This window comes from Metopolophium dirhodum, chromosome 6 (genome assembly GCF_019925205.1).
Source record: "Metopolophium dirhodum isolate CAU chromosome 6, ASM1992520v1, whole genome shotgun sequence".
Lineage (NCBI taxonomy): Eukaryota > Metazoa > Arthropoda > Insecta > Hemiptera > Aphididae > Metopolophium > Metopolophium dirhodum.
The window spans coordinates 19,849,453-19,873,476 of record NC_083565.1 but is presented as its reverse complement, the minus strand read 5'-3'; the positions used below and the strand labels follow the sequence as shown (position 1 = coordinate 19,873,476).

General features: G+C 30.6%; 1 protein-coding gene across 2 annotated transcripts in view; it reads right to left on the bottom strand.

Moving 5' to 3' along the window:
* Nucleotides 1–6,402: 6,402 nt before the first annotated feature.
* LOC132946887 (pyrokinin-1 receptor-like) overlaps nucleotides 6,403–24,024 on the bottom strand; it is a 76,486-nt gene continuing 58,864 nt past the window's right edge. Inside the window, exon 7 of one of the 2 annotated variants that reach the window (XM_061016996.1) lies at nucleotides 6,403–8,273. In XM_061016996.1, coding sequence (XP_060872979.1) covers nucleotides 7,647–8,273 — 627 coding nt within the window. In that variant the 3' untranslated portion in view covers nucleotides 6,403–7,646. Of the gene's footprint in view, nucleotides 8,297–24,024 lie in introns of both variants that reach the window. The other variant, XM_061016997.1, reaches the window with a different exon arrangement.

The following is a 24,024-nucleotide window of genomic DNA, read 5'->3' as shown; positions in this document are numbered from 1 at the left end:
AAATTCCGTCAATTGAACATGTTTGAAAAACATTTTTTTGTTTATTTTTGTCCAATGCAATAGTAAAGACTAAAAATGAATAAGGTACCCATAATTAAATATATTTAAGTTGTTTTATTACTTTAACAAAATAAATACATAAAAAAAAAATTTAAAAATTTAAAAAATGTTTCAAGTGAATAGCATTATACAAAATTCAAGTTCAATCAATATTTTTATAAACACATTTTTATGCATGTAAAATGTAATGTACTAATGTATAATATCCTATAATATCAATATAAAATATATAAAAATTAAATGACAAACCATTTTAAGTTAATTTTATACTATAATTTTTGGCATTTTGAATTGCATTTTGTACATTTGAAGTGCGTATTTTATTGCATTCTTTTTGACATTTTTAATGCATTTTTTAAGGTTTTTAGTGCATTAAATTCACAGCCCTGGTGATTATAAATACCAAATAGGAGGGAATCATGGGATATTACCTATCGATAATTATTTTTATTTGTCAATTTGACATATTTATAATGTACATATTTTTAATTTACTTTTTAACATAACTTTTGATATACTTACCTATACTAATATAATACAGTTATAATTTATAATCATATTTGATTATTTTGATAATTTCAAGATTTTTAGGTCATCAATAGTTCCTAAATTAATTTATAAATATATATTATAGCACCAAGCTAGTAATAATTCGCTGTAATTTAGCCTGTTAATTAAAAAACTTTGATTATTTTGACTATAATTGTTAATAGGTATACTATATTTTAAAACATTTTTAATTGACTTTTTATTTAGTTTAAAATTCTAAAATTTTAATAATTGACATAACAGTATTACACTATTATATATTATATACTTACTACTTAGGTATATAACTTATATAACTTATATTTACAATATATGCTTTATATGTATATATAATAGTACAAAGTGTCCGCGTTCACAATTAAAATTTATTCCAGACATAGTAAACATATAAAATCTTATTTACAAGGAAATGGTGAGCTAGTATTGAACTATAATTATTTGTCTTTAATCTCAAGTTATTGTCTGTGTAACGAATCAATTATAATTTAATATAACTTTCGTACTATAATTTCTTCAATTACAATAAATCCTATGAATTTGAACAAGGGACGTGCGGGCTGCTATTACGCTGCAAGTCCATCGAATAAGCTGTACTTTTCAATGCCAAATATAATGTTAATGACACCTGAAACGAAAATTCAAGCGCCGTCCACCACGATCGTGACAGTCCCAACTAAGTCGAAAACCCTGACCGAACTCAATGTAGCGGTGCTGGTCACTTGTGTGGATCTGCAGGATATGGATGCTGCAATAACGGACCCGGTGGTAACCACGAACACGGTCAAACGTGGGAGCCAATCTTTTATCAAGTCTTCAATAATTACATTGAACGACGTGGATTTGGTCGAGGCCAAGAGTCGTGCGAGCTATTATGCTGCAAGTCGACTTACTAAAGTCTACTTTTCCATGCCAAATATTATGTTGATGACACCCGAAACAACAATCCAAGTGACGTCTGCCAAGATTCGTCCCAATGGAGTTGAAAACCCTGACCGAACTCAATGTAGCGATGCCGGTCACTTGTGTGAAATGCAGGATACAGATGCTGCAATAACAGACCCGGCGGTGGTAACCATGAACACGGTCAAACCTATAAGAGCCGATCATTTTGGAAACGTACTAAAAAATTCTTCTTGCGATTATTGTGCTGCACGTAGTTCCGAGAAATTGCTGTTGTGCCATTGTAGATGCTGCTTATAGTTAATAGACCGTATAGGTACAATTTACAACAATAATTTTTTTAATTATCTCGATTTTTGTCGAATATGTATACATTTTTGAAATAATTGTACAACATTCCGAAGTAAAATGAAATGTTCAAATAATAATTTGTACACATTATTAAATTATTTATGTTATAGGTAAATTATTAAAGAATATTAGGATATTAGAATATTAGGTATATTTAATTAAAGACCGGATTTATATGTTTTTACATATCGTTACTGGGTCCATGCAGTCTTATGAGAGTAAAAAATGTGGATGATTTGTTCAGTTCTGAATGCGTAGAAAAAAGTTTTTTTGCATATTTGAGAATATTTTATGGGTTGGAGAATATTTAACCCATTTAGCATATTTTGGAACATATCGTAAATTGTGAGAAAAAATTTGTATTTATTTTTAATTTTAATATTACGGTACCCAGAAAAATTTTTTTTGAACATTTACAATTTTTTTTTTATGATTTCCAACTCTTACTAAAGTGCAATAATATTCCATTAGAATACGCAACTTTTAATACCTAATTAATACCTCAATATTAAAATAATTTTTAAATGCATATTAAAGCAAATAATGATGTTTATTGATTATTTTAGCATAATTTTTAAATTTTTAAGAGAATATTATGAGAATATTTGAAGGTTTTTTAGAGAATATTAGCATCATATTTTAGGTATTTTAACAAAATATATATCCGGTCTTTAATTATTATGTATAAGTTACACTTTTGATAAATATTCCTGTATATGTAAAAATATTTGAAATAACTATATAAATTACCACGATTTATTTTCAATAAAAAAAAGGTGGATAAGTGGATGTCGCTCTGCTGTACAGTAGGTTACAAGTGGGTCACCGTAATGGATGGTGTTAAATTTGAATTCAATGATATAATATCATTGTATAAGAAAAACGATTCTGAGCGAAAACGGTCAGTCAGCCTATGATTTTACCAAGTATATTTGATGATATTATTGTGAATAAAGTAATTTATATTTAACCTATTTACGTGGACCCTTGTATTAAATTTTCAATCCTTAGCCATAAAAGTTAAACATTTTATACATTTTTAACTACAAAATAATTAATAAATTATAAATTTGATAAATGTTGTCAAAGTTTGAACTTTAATTGCTTATAAAAAAAAATTGTGCCTATGTATTTTTAATATTTTTCAACTGCTATTAGAACGATATATCAAGAGCCTTATATTAAATTTTCACGCTTTTTTACCCTACAAAAAAATTTTTATTGATATTTATAGAAAAAAAAATTTAAAAAATTGAAAACTGACAATGTCCGTAAACAGCTCAAAAAGAGTCAAATTATTTTCAACATTTTATGGTGTATAGAAAATGCTAATATAAACATTCAGTGAAATTTTCAAGTATCTACAGTCATTTGTTTTTTAATTACAATAAAATAAGAAAATTGTTACATGAGAAATCGAGTAAATATAAAATGTTGTAAAAATATAAATTTCAGACGCTCATAAAAATTTAATTTAAGTTTCTTCTAGACATTTTTTTTTTGATAAAGGTAGACAAATTTATGAGTAATCTTATATTACATTTTCAAATCTTAGATTTAAAAAGAAAAATTTTTATGAATTCTCAAATCAAAATAATTTGCTATTTTTCGTGATTTTTCCGTATTTTGTCAAAATTTGAACTTTAAATGCTTATAAATAAAAACTGTGACTAAGGATTTTTAATTTTTTTCATCTGCCTTTGAAACAATAACCTAGGAGCCTTCTATTAAATTTTCAAGCTTTTTCACTCAACAGATAAAATTTTATTGATATTTATAGAAAAATAAACTAAAAAAAATTGAAAACTGACAATGGCCGTAAACAGCTCAAAAAGAGTCAAAATATTTTGTAAATTTTATGGTGTATAGAAAATGCTAATATAAACATTCAGTCAAAATTTCATGTCCCTACGGTCATTTGTTTTAGAGTTACACCAAAAACCAAAATCGATTTTCTCGAAAACAGATTTTGCGTAAAAATTCCCGTTTTTCCTTAATTTTTCTTTTGTTTTTCACGTCGCTTGTGAAAACTACTGGGAACTTTTACTTTTGACCCCCCAAAGTACCAACTAGATTCACTTTCCTATCAGAAAAGTTACTATTGAAGAAAATCTAAGCACTTTTACTGTCCTAAAAGGTGATGACAGACACAAAAATAAAAAAAAAACACACATCATACATATTATGTATATTTTATATAATATGTTCGTTTATATATTTATATAATTATTTTAAATACTTTTACATACAAGAATAAGTATCGAAATTCAAAAGTGTACAGACACTGTACATAATATAGTATGTACCAGGTACTAATGTACTATGTAACAGGTACGTTAACATATACATCGTTTAAATATAAATAATGATAGGTAGATGTGTATGATTCAAATTATTAATTTAACATATTTTTACCTTATTTTGACATTTTGTACAATATTATCATTTATCATACAATTATATATTGACAAAGCTTAATAAAATGATCAAATTGTTGTTGTAGATTGGATGATTGTAAGTTGTAACTTTATATAAAAAGTAAATTAAATAGGTACCTACCTACTGTAAATTGTATTAATTTAGAAAAAATATATATTTTCGTTGAATAATTCAACTGGTTTCTATACAGATAGGCGGGGTGGCCCCTGAAGCCACCCTTGCCTCAAGTTTGGATAAACTTCTTCTCTTCAATTTCTATAATAAGTGTTCATACTATAATATGAGTATATCACACACAATACCTAAGCTATATTATTGGAAACACGGAACTGAGTTTCAGTGTTTCACTAAAATTCAAATTTGTAATTAGTGTGTAAAGTGTTGCGTAACTAGCGTACAAAATTTCCATTTTTCTTTAAATTTTTTTTGTTATTTCACCGTTTTTCAATTAATTTTTATAATACTCTTAGTTAATTATTTTTCAGTTAGAAATTCGTAAAAGTTTTGCTTTTCATAGGTAACATTTAAATAGAAGATTCCCCACTAATTATGTCCACCTTTAACAAAAAAATAAGTTTAGCGGAAGGTTACATTAATTTTTTATGTGGGTTTGAATTCAACATTTTTACGATATTTGATATTTAGCTGTAATAATTAATGAATTCCTATTAATCGATTTTTGATAATAATTATTGTTATAATTCAAATAATATTTGCCGTTACACTTGAAATTTGCAACAAATATTTATATTATCACTTTTTATAAATTTTTCTTTTCATAGCTATCATAGAAATGTTAATAGCGATTTCCCACAAGTTTTTTTACATTTAATAAAAAAAGTGTAACGCTATTTAAAGCCATGGTGGGGTTTTAAAAAATTCAGTATTTAAAAAAAAAACTCCTTAAAATCAACTAAATATTCTAGACATTGTAGAACTGCCCAATACCAACACTAAATTTTTCACTTTTCTTTTTATTAGAGCCAATAAAATGTAGTCATGATATGAATAATAATATAGTTAATCTATCTACAATAGTAAAACGATTATCTTATACAGATTACAGTTATACCTACACGTTACCGTACAACCTCAGACTATATGAAAATATATATTTTCATATAGTCTGTGGTACAAACGTAACACATGATGTCATATATTTTATACCACGTCCCGCGTGCCAATGACAAATATTGGTTATGTTAAATTTTCAGAGTATCGTATTTTTCTATAATCGTTTATAGGTGCGTCTAAAACACTAAAACGGGTGGTAATCAATACCTAGTACGGTATATGATTGTATACCAAAACACCGTATGTCATAATATATAATAGGAATCCGTTTCTTATATCCTATCAGATTACTAACAGGCACGGTTAGCTGGATAACCGCTCTAATAGACAATGACCCGCGATGCGTATAATGCGTGTTGTTAAACTTTTACAGACTTTCATTTTTAAATTTACGATTCTATAGGTACGTATCAGTGGCATGCTCAAGATTTTTTGAAATTGGTAGGGGATAAGAATATTGTCGACTATTCTCTCACTTTTCAGACCACGTCAAATGCTAAATATACTTTCATTAATTTATCATATTATATTTTATAAGATAAAAGTAAGACGAAGGAGTGGATATGACATCCCATGTTGAGCGTGTATGAAGAGAAAGACGACCGATACGGGTGTGAAACTGTGACGTCCTCTTGATGATTTATTTTAGTAAATTTCGACCGTATTTTTTTTTTCATCCTAAGTATTGGACGGTGGTAGTGTGGTACTTAATACAATAATACGTTGAATCCACGTTTTTTGTGTACCTATACTTAAATCAGACAAGAAATGATCGACGTTGTTCTGATTTTTAACAGTCGGTATTTTCTTTAAAATGTTCTGCATATAATATGACACACACTACACGACATGGCAGATGGTAACGTAGCTGTCTACCCGGCTTTACATTATATGTAGTAGATATAATCAATGTATTGTATGAAAATACTTGAAAATAAAAAAAAACAATTTTCCTTATAATATTATTTCATTGTATATAATAATAATAAATTAATTTGACGACGCTACAACACTTCAATGACATAAAAGTTGTATGGTAATAATTTATTATATTTGTATAATCACAATAATGGGTAAAACAATAACAGATATTGGGAAAAAAACCTTACCAGAATACCAAATACAGGCACACACTCGGATAGGTATTAAAGTCATGACAAAATAGATAGGTACCATCACAGTTTTTTGATACGTACCTCCGCTCTTTACTTTACCTATATCGTAGTTATCCACTTCTTATTGGCTGTCGCCTGTCAATCAAATACATACATGTGGAAAGTACAATAAAAATCAACCAATCAGAAGTGGAGAACTACGACATTGACCGGTGGTGAAGGAGATATGCATACTCATAAGCGCAAATTGACTAAATTTTTTGGGGGGACTCAAGCCCCCTCCCCATAGGCCATATTGCTTAGTACAACAGAATATAAAAATTAGTACTAATTACTAGATTTTGAACTGGGGGGACTTGACCGCCTATTTGCGCCAATGTGCATACTGGTAAAAATGTATTATAACTGCAGTTATAAGGTTGATACCTGCTTTATCTATTTTGTCTTGGGTATAGGTACTATATTTGTCAACGCCACTTACTACACACACACACACACACACACACACACACATGAAACGCAACTTATGATTAAATAGTTTACATTATCGGCTTACATAATATTTGGCTTGGGAGCGAACCCAAAAGCGCAACTAGGATCAAATTTTTTGGGGGATCTGTAGACACGTAGCCCTCATATTTTGGTTTGGTATATTTGCAAATGGCTTATAATAAATACAAATGTACATCAATATTTATTCAATATGATTCACCAAGCACATGCACAACCCTAGTTATACGTTTAATAATGTGCTTATTAAAATATTTAAATTCTGAATGTTGGAATTTTTGAATATATAGGTACTTAGAGTTTACAAATTATTTTGGTTTATAAGCACAAAATCAGCTTAATAGGTAATTTACAGTAAAAAGTTTGTTTCTCATATTTTGAAAAAAAATGAAGCTGGTATAATATTGACACACGAGTACACGACACTGATTACATAGTACAACAAATCTAACCATTAGCTAAATTTGAGAAACAGTCTTGCAGCGTACTCACGGTTCTCAGCCAATTGTATGACTCATCGGAGAGAACATTTTTCGCGACTTTCTATCCGTTATACCTATCACATTTGGGGAGGGGGCCAACTTATGCCCCCCAACACCATGCCCTCACCTAGTTGCACCTATGAGCGAACGAACCCTACATCGCCCCTCAATAATACTCGCCGGCGACGCTGTTTTGGCCGCCGGCGATCGCCACCGACGCGTCTGCCGCGTAACCGACGAGCTCGTCGCGCAGGTCGTCGCTGTCCACGTCCTTGAGGCTGCTGTTGCTGATAACAGTCCAGTTGCTGAGCGCTATCGCCGGCGGCACTTTCACCAGACGCTGTCCCCGGGCGCCGGCCCCACCGAGCGACGCGGACGTAGTAGAGGTTTCATCGTCGTCGTCACCGCCGCCGCCGCCATTACCTCCGCTGACACTTCCGGCGCTGTAGCAGCTGCTGCCGTTGTGTCGTTTGGCATTTCCGCCCTCCGCCGAGCCCGTCAGCGCTCGCCGCCAGCAGTCGGCGAGTCCGGCGCCGGGGACGTGATGACTACCGCCATTGTAAACGACTTCGTCGCCGTCTCCGTCGTCGTCGTCGGCGGGTAGCTCGACGGACGATGTCGTCCGCCCGGACACGCGCCTATACTTTGGTCGGCGGTCGTCGGTCGCCGGTTCGGACGAGTCGCTGCGCAGCCTCCTCCGCGCCCACCGTGACGGACGCCGTTGACCGCTTCCGGGCCATCCGTCATCACTACTGCAGCCGCTGTCGCCGCCACAACACCGTAACACCGTTTCCTGTCGGTACACAACAAAAAACACTGTTTCTCTGTTAACATCGCAAGTACAATTGAACGGAACCGATTGATATAACAACTCTGCGCATACGCGCGTACGCATATAAACGATACAACATAATTTAGTGCTGCGTGAGATGCTGCACTCGAAAGGACCCGTGCTCGAATTGTGGTGAAGGGGTGTGCAGGGGGACGGAGCTCCTCTACTACTTAAATTTTTTTTTCTGCGCACCACCCCAACTTTTTTTTTTACTTGGACGGCGGACGTTATCAATTATAATGCCCGAAATAATTGTTATTAAAATGTGGATTTAAATAATTTTTGTCAATATTATAATATTATACCTATAGTCATCGGATTGAGCTCCTCTACTTAGTTTTTCCCAATTCGAGCACTTGAGAAGACGTTACCCGAGTTGCACGAGTGTAGTCTCCGTCTTACAAACGCATAATACATGGGTGTCCTAAACTATCAAATAATACGAGTTCAGCTGTACCGATATTGTGTTGTTAATCATTGGTTTTTTTTAATATTTTAATTTTTAACCGAGATATAATATGAGTGCTTTTATTTTGTGAAATTTCTACATAATATACTCATACCTATATTGTTTAAAAACTAAAATATCGAAAAAAATCCGACGCTCGAGCGCAGATAATGTTATTAGTTTATTACTTGTTACGTTTAAACTCTATAAATTATTGATAATATTATAGGTCAAGTCACACTAGTGTATTTTAAGCAAATTTGATAAATATTTTGCGTTAGTAACACGGACACAACGCGTGTATGGGTAGCGTCTTCGGGACGCGAAAAATATAATATGATGCGTTTATAAATACATACTTTGGTCGCCCTACCTTTTGGTTGATATTATATCTATATTCTATATATATCTACGTAATGTATAGAGGGTAACCTGGGGAGGGAAACATATTTACCCACGGATTTGTTTGATTAAGCTCTTACAAGTTGAATATACCTATTTTAATTGTGCCATGCTACCGTACATCATATAATCTATAATATCTATACTAATATTATAAAGAGGAAAGATTTGATTGTTTGAATTGAAAAGGCTCCGAAACTACTGGACAGATTTAAAAATTTTTTTTACCATTAGAAGCTGACATTATCATTGATGAATATAGGCTAATTTAAAAAGGGAATTGATCACCCAGAGGAGGTGCTCAAACTGGAATTTTGAGATTTACGATAGAAATTTGTGTTTAAAAATAGTTGCCATGGGTTTTAAAGCTATTATAATAATAAATAATAATCGGCGTGTGTATAAACAATACATTACATTACTGTTTAGTTTTTTTAAAAAGGGTGTATTTTACCACAGAAACGGCTGAACAAGTGGCCCAAAACCCACGTAAAACTACTTTGCTGGCTTTCTTTGAGCTAAGTAAAGAAGATGAATTCGCAAAGACACTTCTATACTACGAAGTCCCGCAATACTACACATGGGCCAATAATAAATTCTCAAGAAGGAAGCGTGGTGAGGACGTTCTTGGCCATCCAGGCACAAAAAAGATGCCGCTTTAGGTAGAGTCTACGGTGTACATCCATCTCAGTCAGAGTGTTTTTATCTTAGGATGTTGCTACATCACGTACGCGGTCCAACCTCATCCGAGTACTTAAAAACCGTTAACGGAGTTATCAAAGAGACCTATCAAGCAGCTTGCCATGCCAGAGGTTTGTTAGAAATCGATGACCATTGGGAAAATACTTTGAGAGAAGCATCGCTTTCGCAATGTCCAATTAAAATGAGAGAGCTGTTTGTTGTCATACTTTTATTTTGTCAGCCATCGGAACCATTAAAATTATGGGACAATTTCAAAGACGATCTTTGTGAAGATATCAGACACAGAATCAGACAACAAAATCAAGACTTGGCCTTACCATATAGTGAGGACATTTATAACGAAGGTTTGATACAAATCGAAAATAAACTATTGCAATTAAATGATAAAAGCCTAAGTCATTTTGGATTACCTTCCTCAGTTCGTACATAAAACAATGCAACATATACAATGGCAAATCACTATAATACAAATGATTTGACCTCTGTTGTCAATGAAAACCTGACAAAATTAGTCCCAGATCAAAAACATGCTTTTGAGACTATAGTTGATAGCGTGAATAATAACAAAGGAAAAATTTTCTTTTTGGATGCCCCAGGTGGCACTGGAAAGACGTTCCTTGCAAATTTGATAATTGCGAAGATAAGACAATCAGGGAAGATAGCAATAGCAGTTGTTTCGTCAGGAATTACTGCAACCCTCCTAAATGATGGAAAACTGCTCATTCTACTTTTAAACTTCCGTTATCTGTAAATCTTGAGCAACAATCTACATGTTCTATCCACAAAAATGGACCTCTTGGTAAATTACTACAAGACGCCTCATTGATTATGTGGGATGAATGCACCATGAGCCATAGAGCACATATAGAGGCCGTGGACAGAACCTTAAAAGATCTTAGAAACTCCTCTGCTCTCATGGGCGGGATTACTTTTGTATTTGCTGGAGATTTCCGACAGACACTTCCCGTCATTAACAGAAGTACGCGAGCAGATATCATCAAGGCATGCTTGAAATCGTCCCCTTTATGGACTTCGATTGAAAATTTAAAATTACTAACAAATATGAGAGCACATCTTCATGGAATCACAGATAGTGATTTTCCACAACAATTTCTAAAAATTGGGGAAGGTATTTTTCCCACTCCAAATTTAAGAGAAAATTGTGACATCCTTCTGGATGAGTCACTAGGCCAGATAGTCCATAATTTAGATAATTTAATAGATGCAGTTTACCCTGACATGAAGAATTTGCACGAAAAGGACTATCATTGGTTGTGTTCGAGGGCAATAGTGTCACCTAGGAATGATACTGTCAACGAAATAAACAATATGATTTTACAAAAAGTTTCTAGTAGAATAAAAATCTACAGATCGATCGACACCGTCACGAACATTATCGACGCAGTGCATTATCCACAGGAATTTTTAAATTCACTGAATCCTTCTGGACTGCCACCACACGAATTGACGTTAAAAATCAGAATTCCAATCATGCTTTTGAGAAATTTAAGCCCTCCGAGTATGTGTAATGGAACAAGACTGCTTACTAAGGAATTAAAGGACAATTTAATTGTAGCGACCATTATTACCGGCCCGGCAGCTGGTCAGCTAGCTCATATTCCGAGGATACCGATGATCCCAACTGATCTGCCAATCCCGTTTAAACGGGTTCAATTTCCGGTGAAAATATCTTTCGCGTTGACTATTAACAAGTCAAAAGGTCAAACCTTCGAATTAGTAGGGATCGACCTACGAAAGGAATGTTTTACTCATGGCCAACTGTATGTGGGCCTATCACGAGTTGGATCTGCTGATAATCAATTTATTTTGCTGCCACAAAATAAAACAACATCAAATATCGTTTACAGAGAAGCTCTAACCCAATAAATTTAATTGATATATGATTGAATATAATTTTATTTTATTTTATTTTCAATATATGATTAATAAAAATTTTTCTATAATATAATTTATTTTCATTCGATACATGTTATTATGTTTTACAACAATAATAAAAATGTAAATTGTATTTGACTTGCAATTCTTTTCACATATATATATATATATGTCTATGGCATTAAAAGTTACGTTTTACGACAAATGTATTATTTAATGTATCATCTCACAATGTTCTGTTATGTTACATGTTACATCCAAAAAGATTTAAACAATCACAAATTTTTAAGGGCAACGAAGTGCACGGGATCATAAATATAAAAGAATGTTTGTCTATCTGTCTATGTGTTTATCTTTTATGCATTTCTAATCAGCTGGACTGATGTTGATGAAATTTGGTACAGAGATAGATTAGACCTCTGAGCAGAAGATAGGTTAGTTTAAAAAGGGAGAGGACCAACCCCGGGAGGTGCTCAAACAGGGATTTTGAGATTTCCGATGAAAATTTTTGTTTATAAATGGTTGCCATGGTTGCTGTTATATAATAAAATAAAACATATTTATTTATATAGAGTTGGCATTTTTAATGGGTAACGAAGTGCACGGGATCAACTAGCTTATAATAATAATAATATATCGTGTGTAAAAAGAAATCAGTTAGAATAACCACTCAGCGATTAAAAACATTAAAAAAAACCTATCAATAGTCCCACAGTTTATTTAAAATATTTTTTTTTATCTGTGCGATTATATATTGATTTTATAACTTTGAAACCAATTTTAATTTATTTGATGACTGCAGTTTGTTAATTTTAAGTGCAATTCCCATAATATGTGTTGATATCGACAATAATTAGAGAGGATCATGGACATATTTAGCTCATCTATAAGTAAAAACCGCCAGTTTAGAAGTTATTAGTCAGTTTTAGTTCTTCCATTGGTCATTTTTCTATTATTTTATTCATTTTACAATTAATAAAGGAGTAATATTGAGTTGTGTGGATTTTAAAAATCATTACATTTAAGGTAATTGCTTGGTCGACGTTGTATTATTTTAGTCGAAGGTACAACATGATAAAATTATAGTCTTTTGGAGTTTACACTGTTATAGGTAGCAAAGATTGATGGATTTAAACAAGAATATATTATAATATATATTTATATATTATGCTAAGCGGCGGGTAAAGCTGCTGTGGTCCGGAAATGTCCTCGCACAGGAGAGAAAAGAATAACGTTGATTATCTGTATAATATATTTATGTAAATTTAATACGATCATCAGTTGACCGACATCTCTTATGTACAATAAACCTCGTCGTCAATCGTATAAACACACAGTTACATGTATATTTATTTTGTAAGAACACGACAGTATAATAGTTTAGTGTCCCCAACCAAAAATTCTATCGAGTAAAAACTGCTGTAAAATGTCAATGCACAGAGTCAGTATTACTACAGTGTTTCGCCACAAACGTAATAATATTAAATTAAATGTTCAAACTATTAGCAGTAGTTGAAACACAGAATAGATTAAATTTAAATTTAATCTATTCTGTAGTTGTCCCACAGTTGATAATACCTAGGTATGTGTGCGCCTATATTATATCACTCGTTCTACATTATTCTTTAAAAATGAATTCTAAAAATAATTAAATTTTTTCATGCCAAACGTTAAAACAATCGAAATATTAATGCACCTTTATAGGGTATCTAGCGTGTTTTCCTTTGAGTTCAAACCTCCTCAATCAAATCAAAATCGTTCCTTAACGTACTTATTCAATATTTAAATTTACAAACCAACTGTTTTTTTTTCTAGGTTGGTACCTGTTTTGCCAAAGTTTAGATAATAATTTCTATCCTCCTACTTCAATAATAACTGACAAATGTGTCTAGCCAATTAAAATTATCATCCAAAATTCTGTTCGAAAATCAATTACTAGAAGCTTCTCAAATGATTTCGATATAGATTATATTTTTGATATTAGTTGCACTGATACTGTTTCACCTAAAAAACATAAAAGATTTAATTTGTCTGCTAAATTAACAATTACGGAGCAAGGTTTTCAAAAACTTACGAAAATGTTAAAACCAATCACGTTAAATAAAATTATAGCTAAAAACAATTTAAATTCCGATACCAATTTTATGTAAGTACAAGCGTACAAGTGTACAACCAAACATCTGACACCACCTTTAAATTAAATTATACTATTTCCGACCAAACTTATTCACAAGCTACCCATAAACACCAAACACTCTACCAATACAATTAATAATATATAGGTAGGTACAAATGTAAGACACTATTATGGCCATAAGGTTGATAACAACCAACTTAATCTCACTTCCGAGTTTTGACAACTTATACTGTCATTAATAAAATTATTAATTATTATACCTATTCGAAATCAATTTTAATAAAAATAAAAAAAATATTTGATAAAAATCTAACAAAACAACATGTAGACATGTACAGTACATGTAAGTACTGTTTATGTTAAAAGTAACTCTTTCATTCAGTTGTTACTACCTAGCTAGAATAAGTTACGTATAATAGGTATAGGGACACGTTTATTAATCATATTTTGGAATTTTAATGTTACATTATTGTAGAACGGCGATCGGTATCTCGGTAGTTTGACAGACGAATTAGAACAAGTATAATATAATTGTAGAATGTAGGTATATATTTTTTATTTCGTAAATCATTAAAATATATTATTAAAAACGTTATTATTCAGGTCTTAATGATTATGACAATCATAATAAAAAGCAATGGTATGTTCAATCATTGTAAATTTTCAATAACACAGAAATAAGAGTTACATTTTATATATAACTTTACAAATATATAGGTCCTACAACTGTTGAATAATAATATTATAACGATCAACAGTATACTTATACCACAGTACCCATATACAGGGAAAAATAATAATTAAATTGCGTTTTTCATTAATTTATTATACCTTCATAAAACCATAATTTGAGTGTATTTAGCATTAGCATAACCTGCAGGGGCGGGGGTGGTAGTTAAAAGAGTTGCGGCCCTCCCCGAAATTTCACGGAAATTTAAAAACGCTTTCAGTGTGTTGTGAACGTATTATGTAAAACGTATAACAATGTACTATAATTGTAATTTGTATGAAGGTTGATTCAAAAGTTTAAAATGTTACATAAACATTAAACATCACTCGGTACCTAACTATATGCCAAACTTATGATCCGAGTTAAACCTGCTCTATTCAACAAATTATCAGTAAAGTTATCCCACAGCAAAACCCTGGCTTCGCCTGTGTTATAGATATACTTGTAATATATAAATGTATATTTTTCACATATTAAGCGCATGCCGGTATATATAGGCTGTAATAATATTTATGTAAAATATATATTTACTAGTCACTACGAGTTAAAAAATATACACGCACTAGATAATTCATTGTTTGTTTTTTTTTTTTTGAGAAAACGTGGTATCAACTCTTAATGGGCAATACAAATAAAATGTCAGTTTATTTAAAATTAATTTACAAAAAAAACTAGTGAAAACGTTATACCTATTATAGGTAGGTACAACTCAAATCATTAATTTAAATTTGATTTGTCTTCAACGGTGTCTATACATTTTTATAAATATAAAGTATTCATTAAACAAAAAGTATTGTGCCGTGTGCTATATAAACAATTCACAATTATACTTTATTATTAAACAAAAATATGCGTTCTGTTGAGTTTGTCAGACACTGTTTGAAAGTATAAAGACGAAAACAGCATTAAGTCATAAAGTTTTGAATGTTTTATGCGTTTATAATATATTTTGATTATTTATTAGGTGCATTCACACTGGATTCGATTTTGTTAATGGCTATTAAATGGGGAGGTCACATAGGTGCATAGTAAGTTTCTATTGCTCGTTGTCATTGAGTAGGTAATGGATATGAATTAAGTTTGAATTCTATATTTAAATAATAAATCATTGCGTACAAAAAACGATTTAAACATACAACACGGTTTTATTAATATAATTTTTTGACATCGAAACGTCAACAACACACACACACACACACACACAATAAATAATAATAATAATAAGAAAACACTTGGTCGTAAAACCGAAAAACCAATACATTTATCGCTCCGCTCAGAATTTAAAGTATAAGTATAAACGTAAGTTCGTATTGCATGATTGCAAGTGTTGCAGTGTACAATAATTTATTGCGTATACGTGATAAGTTAGTATCAAACAGAAGAAGACGGCGCGTGTTTAGTATTAGAGTACCTACCTATCTACTGTTTTCAGAATATCTTCTTCATATTTGTACACGCAGCGTACTTCACTGCTGTTTATAGTATATATAGCATATTACCATCACTGCTATAGAATATCATAAAACCTGCAATTGCAATATATATAGCCGTCTCGTCGCGTGTAGAAACTTATAAACCACACTAACGTAACCTAAGTAGGTATAAATTTGATTAATTGTTTGTTTATATTAATATCAAGTACACCTGCAGTATAATATATACTAAATAATAGTTAGTTCCCCGGAGACGGGTCTTAAGGTCCCTGGATTTTAAGGTGTTATATCAATTTGTTTATGCTTCAAAATAAATGTATTGTGTTGTGTTGGAAAACATTGCTCGTCAGAAATGATTAATAATTTGAAGGTAAACCGTTGTATGTATAATTGTTAGGTACTGTGCACAAACCATTTGGTTCACTCGAGCAATCACAAGAAGATATATTATATAATAGGTAGACTTGTCATTTTAAGACTTATTTCATAAACGTTTAAAATAATATTTATAATGCTATTGATTTGATTCTAAAGTAGGTAAAACATTTGAAAAAAAAAATTTATAAAAATGTACTTATTTACGCAATTCTTAGTTAAAAATCTATTTATAACCACGACGTTCACGGCGTTGGCTGTAGTATAAAATATAAATTGTGAAACATAACGTGGGTGTTTCTCATATTAATAATATGTTTAATGATTTACGATTAAAACAAACACGGACCAATAGGTAATCTATAACTATATTACTGCCTTGTAATGAGCATGTTGAGCGTATATGTATATTATTATAATATTACAGTAATATTATTAATTTATTATTATAGTGATGTGTTATACGTCATAGGTACTGAAGGATAATTTATTCATTATGTTATTGTAGCAATTAAAATAGTTTAGCAATTATAATATTTTGATCTTAACGTGGCAATTTAAATTATACGACTAATGATGAAAATGATCCTTACAGTATAAAGAACATTGCAATAACACTTATAACAAAAATGTTAAAAGTTGAGTTTTTTAGTATTATCTCTTTAAAAACGTAAGTATATTATAATTTAGAAATATAGTATTTTAAACTCCGGCGAGAGATTTTATTGCTTAAGTTATGGTAAACAGCTGTTACATTTGAAATATTTTAAAGTTTACATTTCGTTTCAAAATCAAGTTAATTTTTTTCATAATTTCTTATTACATTAGGTTGGTAAAAAAAATATATAAAATTATAATTTTTAATTTTGTTTGTATTATTATTCGTATAATATTATAGCATAAAAATATTTACCAATAAACATTATTCATGTATTACTTTTACTGTTTTCACCACGTAACTATTTTTCTGTGGTTAAATATGAGTAGGTTAGTGCAATTTAACCTAAGCAATTTAAAGAATACTATATTATTTAACATGAGTTACAGTTATTTTAAATATATACAGTATTCACGGTCAGGTTGCCGACGAGACATTTAACTTTATTGGTCGTCTCAATTTTCCAGATTTATTTATTCAGTTATAGCCAGCGTTACACAAATTTTATGACTTAAGCCAAAAAACATGGTTATGCATGTAAAGTATATGAAAAAAGAAATATAAATATTAGTCGGATCCTTGAAAATTACATGTTTAAAGTTTTTTTTTTGTGCAACTGCAGACAATAGAATTGAGAGTGAGGAATTTAAGAATCTAACTATATAAATATTATATATTTTTTTATTTTCTCCATAATATTTTTCTGTAGGTTCTTTTAAACTTGAGCTTCAATTGTTGAGTAGGATTTTTATATTTTAATGGTGATTTTACGCGGACGACGAAAAGGAACAAAGCGGGCACGTGGACGATGTAATGATGTATAGTTAATAATAAAAGTTATCAAATAGACGATATTAATGTTATCACAAATAGGTACCTACTACCTACATATTTTGTGAGTAGGACTTACTCGTAGTATTACGAAATACGTACTACAGTCGGCGCCTAATGTCCCTGGGATAGGACTACGACCGGATGATAAACATGTAGAAAACCAATTTAACATAGGCACTAAACGCAATTTCGTACATTTTATATTTTTGTAACTTATTACTTATTATAGTTACTTTAAAATGTATATTCTTATTAAAATATATATATTTTGGATGTATCCGCAATGCAACGTATAATATACATATTCGCAGTTCCTAAACAGCGCAGTTGTTACAATAAATGATTGTGCATTATATGTTCTTATAAAATAAAAATTATAAAAACGTTTAATGGATTAAAAAACACTGTTTTTTTCACTCCATTAATGATTATAGAGTGATTATTTAAACTTGAATCCGTAAATATTTCACGCTAAAAATTTAAATTTAAATTTAATTAATTTGTATCAATTCTTTATTAATTAGCTGAAACCTAATATTTAAAATAAGTATCGATATCAATGAACATATTTTGTCTCTATAATATGTTGGTTAATAGTAGCATAGGCTTTCTATTTAAAATCGTAACCTATACGGTCGTATAAGTAGGTACTTATCAATTGATTATTGCATATGGATAATATGGAATAAGATGAAAACATTTTAACTGCCTATTCAAGGTTTTAAATTCTGTATTGAGAATTCATGAATTCTCGCATTAAAATATTACGAGTTATCGATTAATTCAAATTAAAACAACAACACTGTACTCACCATTTGTTTTTAAAATTGATTCCCTATTCAGGATTTGTTTTTATTACCAAAAAAGTTTATATATTTAATCGTTCCAAAGTGAAAATACATTATTAGATTATACTATAGCTGTTTAAGTAAAATTTACATTAACCAATTATTCATCATTATTTGCGTTTTCTAATGATAAAAAGTTAAAATATATCCATGTATGATAAATAACTGGACGAAGCGATTCTGAATGGAGTTATGAGTTACTTATAACTAGTAAGTTATAACTAGGGTTCGGATTTAAAGGCAATATAATCAATAAAAAAAGCATTTAAAATGTAAAAAAAGGCAAATAAAGGCATTTAATTTATATAAAAAGGCAATTCATAAATATACTACAAAATAAAAAAAGTGAACATTTTTTAAACACTTTCAATTGCACACATTTTGAGAAAAATACAAATTAAAAATTAAAACTGCATGCAAAATAAACTAGTTGGTATTAAAAAAAAAATTGACTACCATGTACTTTGATAGGCTGTCTTCAGTAAATACCAAATACTCGATAAGACGATATCGATAAATATTGAGAATAATAAAACCCATTTGTAGTGATATACGCAAGCTGTGTATAAAATTATAAATCAACTGAAAAATTAAACACAAAATAGGCATTTATAAGTACAAAAGGTAAAAAAAAGGCAAAAAGGCATTTATAAGTAAAAAGGCAAAAAAAGGCAAAAAAAAAAAGGTTCCATCGTCTAATAAATTAAATGAAACACATTTTTGTATAAAAATTATTTTTCTATTATGATTAATAAAAGAAAGGCATTTGCCTTCAAATCCGAACCCTAGTTATAACTTATAAATGCTTAAAATGTTAGACCTTTAAAAAAAAGTTGTTGACAAAGTTTAAAATAATTAGTGTACAATTGTATTATAATTTTAAAGTGTAACTGTGTAAGAAATAATAAACTATACATTTAATAAAAGAAAAACCGGAAGAAACATAAGAATAATAATCATAGCTTTTTTTTTTTAATACGTACAAAATATACTACTTTAATATTTTTTTTTAGATTCTGAGCGAAGCGATGAATGTATTGATTTTACAATGATGTGTGGTCTTTTTTTAAAAGTGCTTGGATTTTCTTCAACAGTAACTTTTCTGATAGGAAAGTGAATCTAGTTGGTACTTTGGGGAGTCAAAAGTAAAAATTTCCCAGTAGTCAAAAGCGACGTGAAAAACAAAAGAAAAATTAAGGAAAAACGGGAATTTTTACGCAAAATCTGTTTTCGAGAAAATCGATTTTGGTTTTTGGTGTAACTCTAAAACAAATGACCGTAGGGACATGAAATTTTGACTGAATGTTTATATTAGCATTTTCTATACACCATAAAATTTTTAAAATATTTTGACTCTTTTTGAGCTGTTTACGGACATTGTCAGTTTTAAATTTTTTTAGTTTTTTTTTCTATAAATATCAATGAAATTTTATTTGTTGGGTAAAAAAGCATGAAAATTTAATATAAGGCTCCTGATATATCGTTTTAATAGCAGTTGAAAAATATTAAAAATATTTAGGCACAATTTTTTTTATAAGCATTTAAAGTTCAAATTTTGACAACATTTATCAAATTTATAATTTATTAATTATTTTGTAGTTAAAAATGTATAAAATGTTTAACTTTTATGGCTAAGGATTGAAAATTTAAAACAAGGCTCCACGTAAATAGGTTATATATAAATTACTTTATTCACAATAATATCATCAAATATACTTGGTAAAATCATAGGCTGACTGACCGTTTTCGCTCAGAATCGTTTTTCTTATACAATGATATTATATCATTGAATTCAAATTTAACACCATCCATTACAGTGACCCACTTGTAACCTACTGTACATCAGAGCGACATCCACTTATCCACCTTTTTTATAAATGTTTTCACGTTCAAAGACTCATTGTTTAATGTTATAACGATTGAATTCTAAACATATTATAATATAGGTACATTATAATAGTATGTTATAAACTTATAAATCATAATATTTAAAAAAAAAAACTATGTAAGAATTCATAATTTGGTTCACAAATATCTCTCTAAGATAAAATACATGTTAAATTGTATACTATACATATCTCAATGGCAAAAATTATTTGAATTTACCCCCCCCCCCCCCACAACAGAGTTCGAACCTTTGAATTATCGTTGGGGGCTCCCTTCTCTCACGTCACCACGTCCTACAATTTTGTGCACCGTACCTAATATATTTGTTTATTGTGTAAAAACCGATCGTAAACTGTTTTAATTTATTTTAGTAAAAGAAGGTACATGTTTGATGTTAAAAGTAAAAACGAATATCTAAACATCAAATACCTACATTCTACGCTCGATAGAATCTGAAACAAAATAGCGTTATTTATTAATATATTCATTAAATATTCCGTATGCTTATAGTATACTATAAGAATAATTAATCATGGTACCATAATATATTGGTATAAAGTTTAAACCTTTAATTGATTCTGATTTATTGGTTTTAGATTTTTTATCTTATATAAACAAATGCAGATGACATAGTTAATGGTTTTATATTAGGTGGTATTTAGAGAGAGAAAATGCGTTCGACTGGTATCCGTTCTATTGGTTATAAACTTATAACTTATTGAATGTACCTACAGTCTACACGTTTGAAATCGTACAAAACACAAGACAACAAATAACAATGGTTCGAAAACAATGTAATAAATAGGAGTTTTCATCTGTTTAATACGGGACTAGTTAAAAATTACGACCCGTGAAAGATAGGTATATATAATAGCGGTATTGTCTTGAGATACATTACTCAGATGATTTAAACAAAAAAAAAACATTAACAGAGTCCCAAATTTGTCAATGGTTTTTTTTTAGATGATTGCATTTTTGGGATCAATTATTGCGTGTTTCCTGAATATTATAATGCGGAATATAAAACAATAATCAATCAATCGAAATTTAAATAGTTAAATATGATGATTGTGTTTTATAAGCTCGCAAAATACTGAATTGTAAAATATTATTTAATAATGTCAAAATACTAAATTTCCACTCCTATTGTATGCTGTGCCGTAGAAAGGTAGTTAACTATACCTAATAAAGAGTATATAAATGGCAGTAGAATAGCACATTGGTATTATTTTTTCCCCAGGTTTTGAATTGTGGGTAGGGAGTGAAGTAGGATGCCCATTGCTGCAGCCTCTCTTCACATTGACACTTAATTATCTTAAATATCCAGACAACATACTAATATACTACATACATATTAGGTACACATAATTTACGTAATATAATGGAGCATAACGTGTATACTAAGGCCACTGAGATGGGTTATCTGCATTGTGCTTTACGTCTAAAAACTAATTAAACATACATTCATTTTATTTTTTTTTACGAATTTTATTTATTTTTGTTATAATGTAATTTTCTTCATAAGTTATTAAAATATTGTAAATATTAGCAATGCGTTTATATTACCTATACAATATATACTACTGATATTAGGTGTATTGATATTATTATTTTAGTCAGTGGAACTAATAATTAATTGTTTAATTAATCATTATAGTATAGCAACTATAGTGAATTACTAGTTTATTAGGTAATAATGGCAGATAATACATAGTTGTATTTATGTATTTATGTTTAATAATAACCTCATTATTCTATTATGTTTCCTACTAAAGTAATTATTTATGCGTAATATAATATATATATATAACTTATTCTTCCACCTCTGATATCAGAATCAATTGCCTTCCAGAAACTTTTGCATTCCTAAACTACTATCAACTAAATAAAGTTCTAAACACTAATGGGAAGCTCCTTGATCTTGTATTCTGCAATAATGAGATGGCTTCAGTGGAAACTGTTTTAGACACTCTTGTTCCATGCGACCCTTATCACCCTGCCCTGTGTATTAATATTTCGGCTGAGCCACCTGTACCCATACCTATAAATTCTCACAATTTTTTTAATTTTCATCAAGCATCATATCCTGATATAAACAAATTTTTACTATATTTCAATTGGTATGACACGTTTTTGTCTCTCGATGTAAATTCTGCCACAAACGCTTTTTATGATGCACTTCAATCCTGTATACTACAATTTGTGCCTAAAGTCTCTTTTACTCCCTCAAAATTTTCTGCCTGGTTCACTAAAGACCTGAAAGCGCTGGCATTTGATAAAAAACCTGCGCATGCTAAATACAAATCAACATGCAACCAGAGCGATTATATATCTTTCTCTTATATTCATACTCGCTTCAAGTCTGAATCTAAGAAATGCTATAAAGCACACCTTTTTCGTACCGAATCAGCTCTTAAACATAATCCTCGTTCCTTCTGGGACTTTGTTAGGAAGAGCAAATCACAAAATGGTATACCAAATTTAGTCCACTTAAATGGCTCCTCTTGCACCGGCCCCGAAAAGATTTCCAATCTTTTTGCTTCACACTTCAATTCTGTTTACACATCCAATACTAGTAATACATTTGATATGCCATTTCTCCAACATGATTTACCAAGCAACTTCAGCATTAACATCGTAGATATTGAAGCAGGTCTGGATAAGCTAAAGAACTTAAAATCAGTTGGTCCTGACGGGCTTTCTGGCATTTACTTGTACAATATTCAAAATTCCATTAGATTTCCTCTACTGCTACTTTTCCGACGCTCACTTGATGAAGGAGTTTACCCTTCTATATGGAAAATGAGTTGTATTTCTCCAATACATAAATCAGGTGACAAATCCGACGTTAAGAACTATAGACCAATCTCTATATTATCACATTTAGCTAAGCTGTTCGACTCACTTGTCCACTGACTCACTTGAGTATTCAACCATCTGTGAACTCTGTACTGATTGATGAACAACATGGCTTCAGACCCGGCCGCTCCACAATAACGAACTCTATGATCTTTAACAAGTATATCTTTGAGGCCTTTGAAAAAAACCTCCAGGTAGATACAATATATACGGACTTGTCAAAGGCCTTTGACCGTGTAGACCACTCAGCACTTGTCCAAGTTCTTTACAAGACAGTCTCTGGCGATCCTCTCTTGTCTTGGTTCAGGTCTTACTTATCCGACAGATTACAATGGATTAAGACCAATGGGTATAAATCATCGGTTTCTTTCATACCGTCCGGTGTTCCACAAGGTGGCCACTTATCACCACTACTATTTGCCCTATTCTTAAATGGCCTAAAACAAATCATACCAAACTGCAAATTCCTTGTTTTTGCAGACGACCTCAAGCTGTTCCTGAAA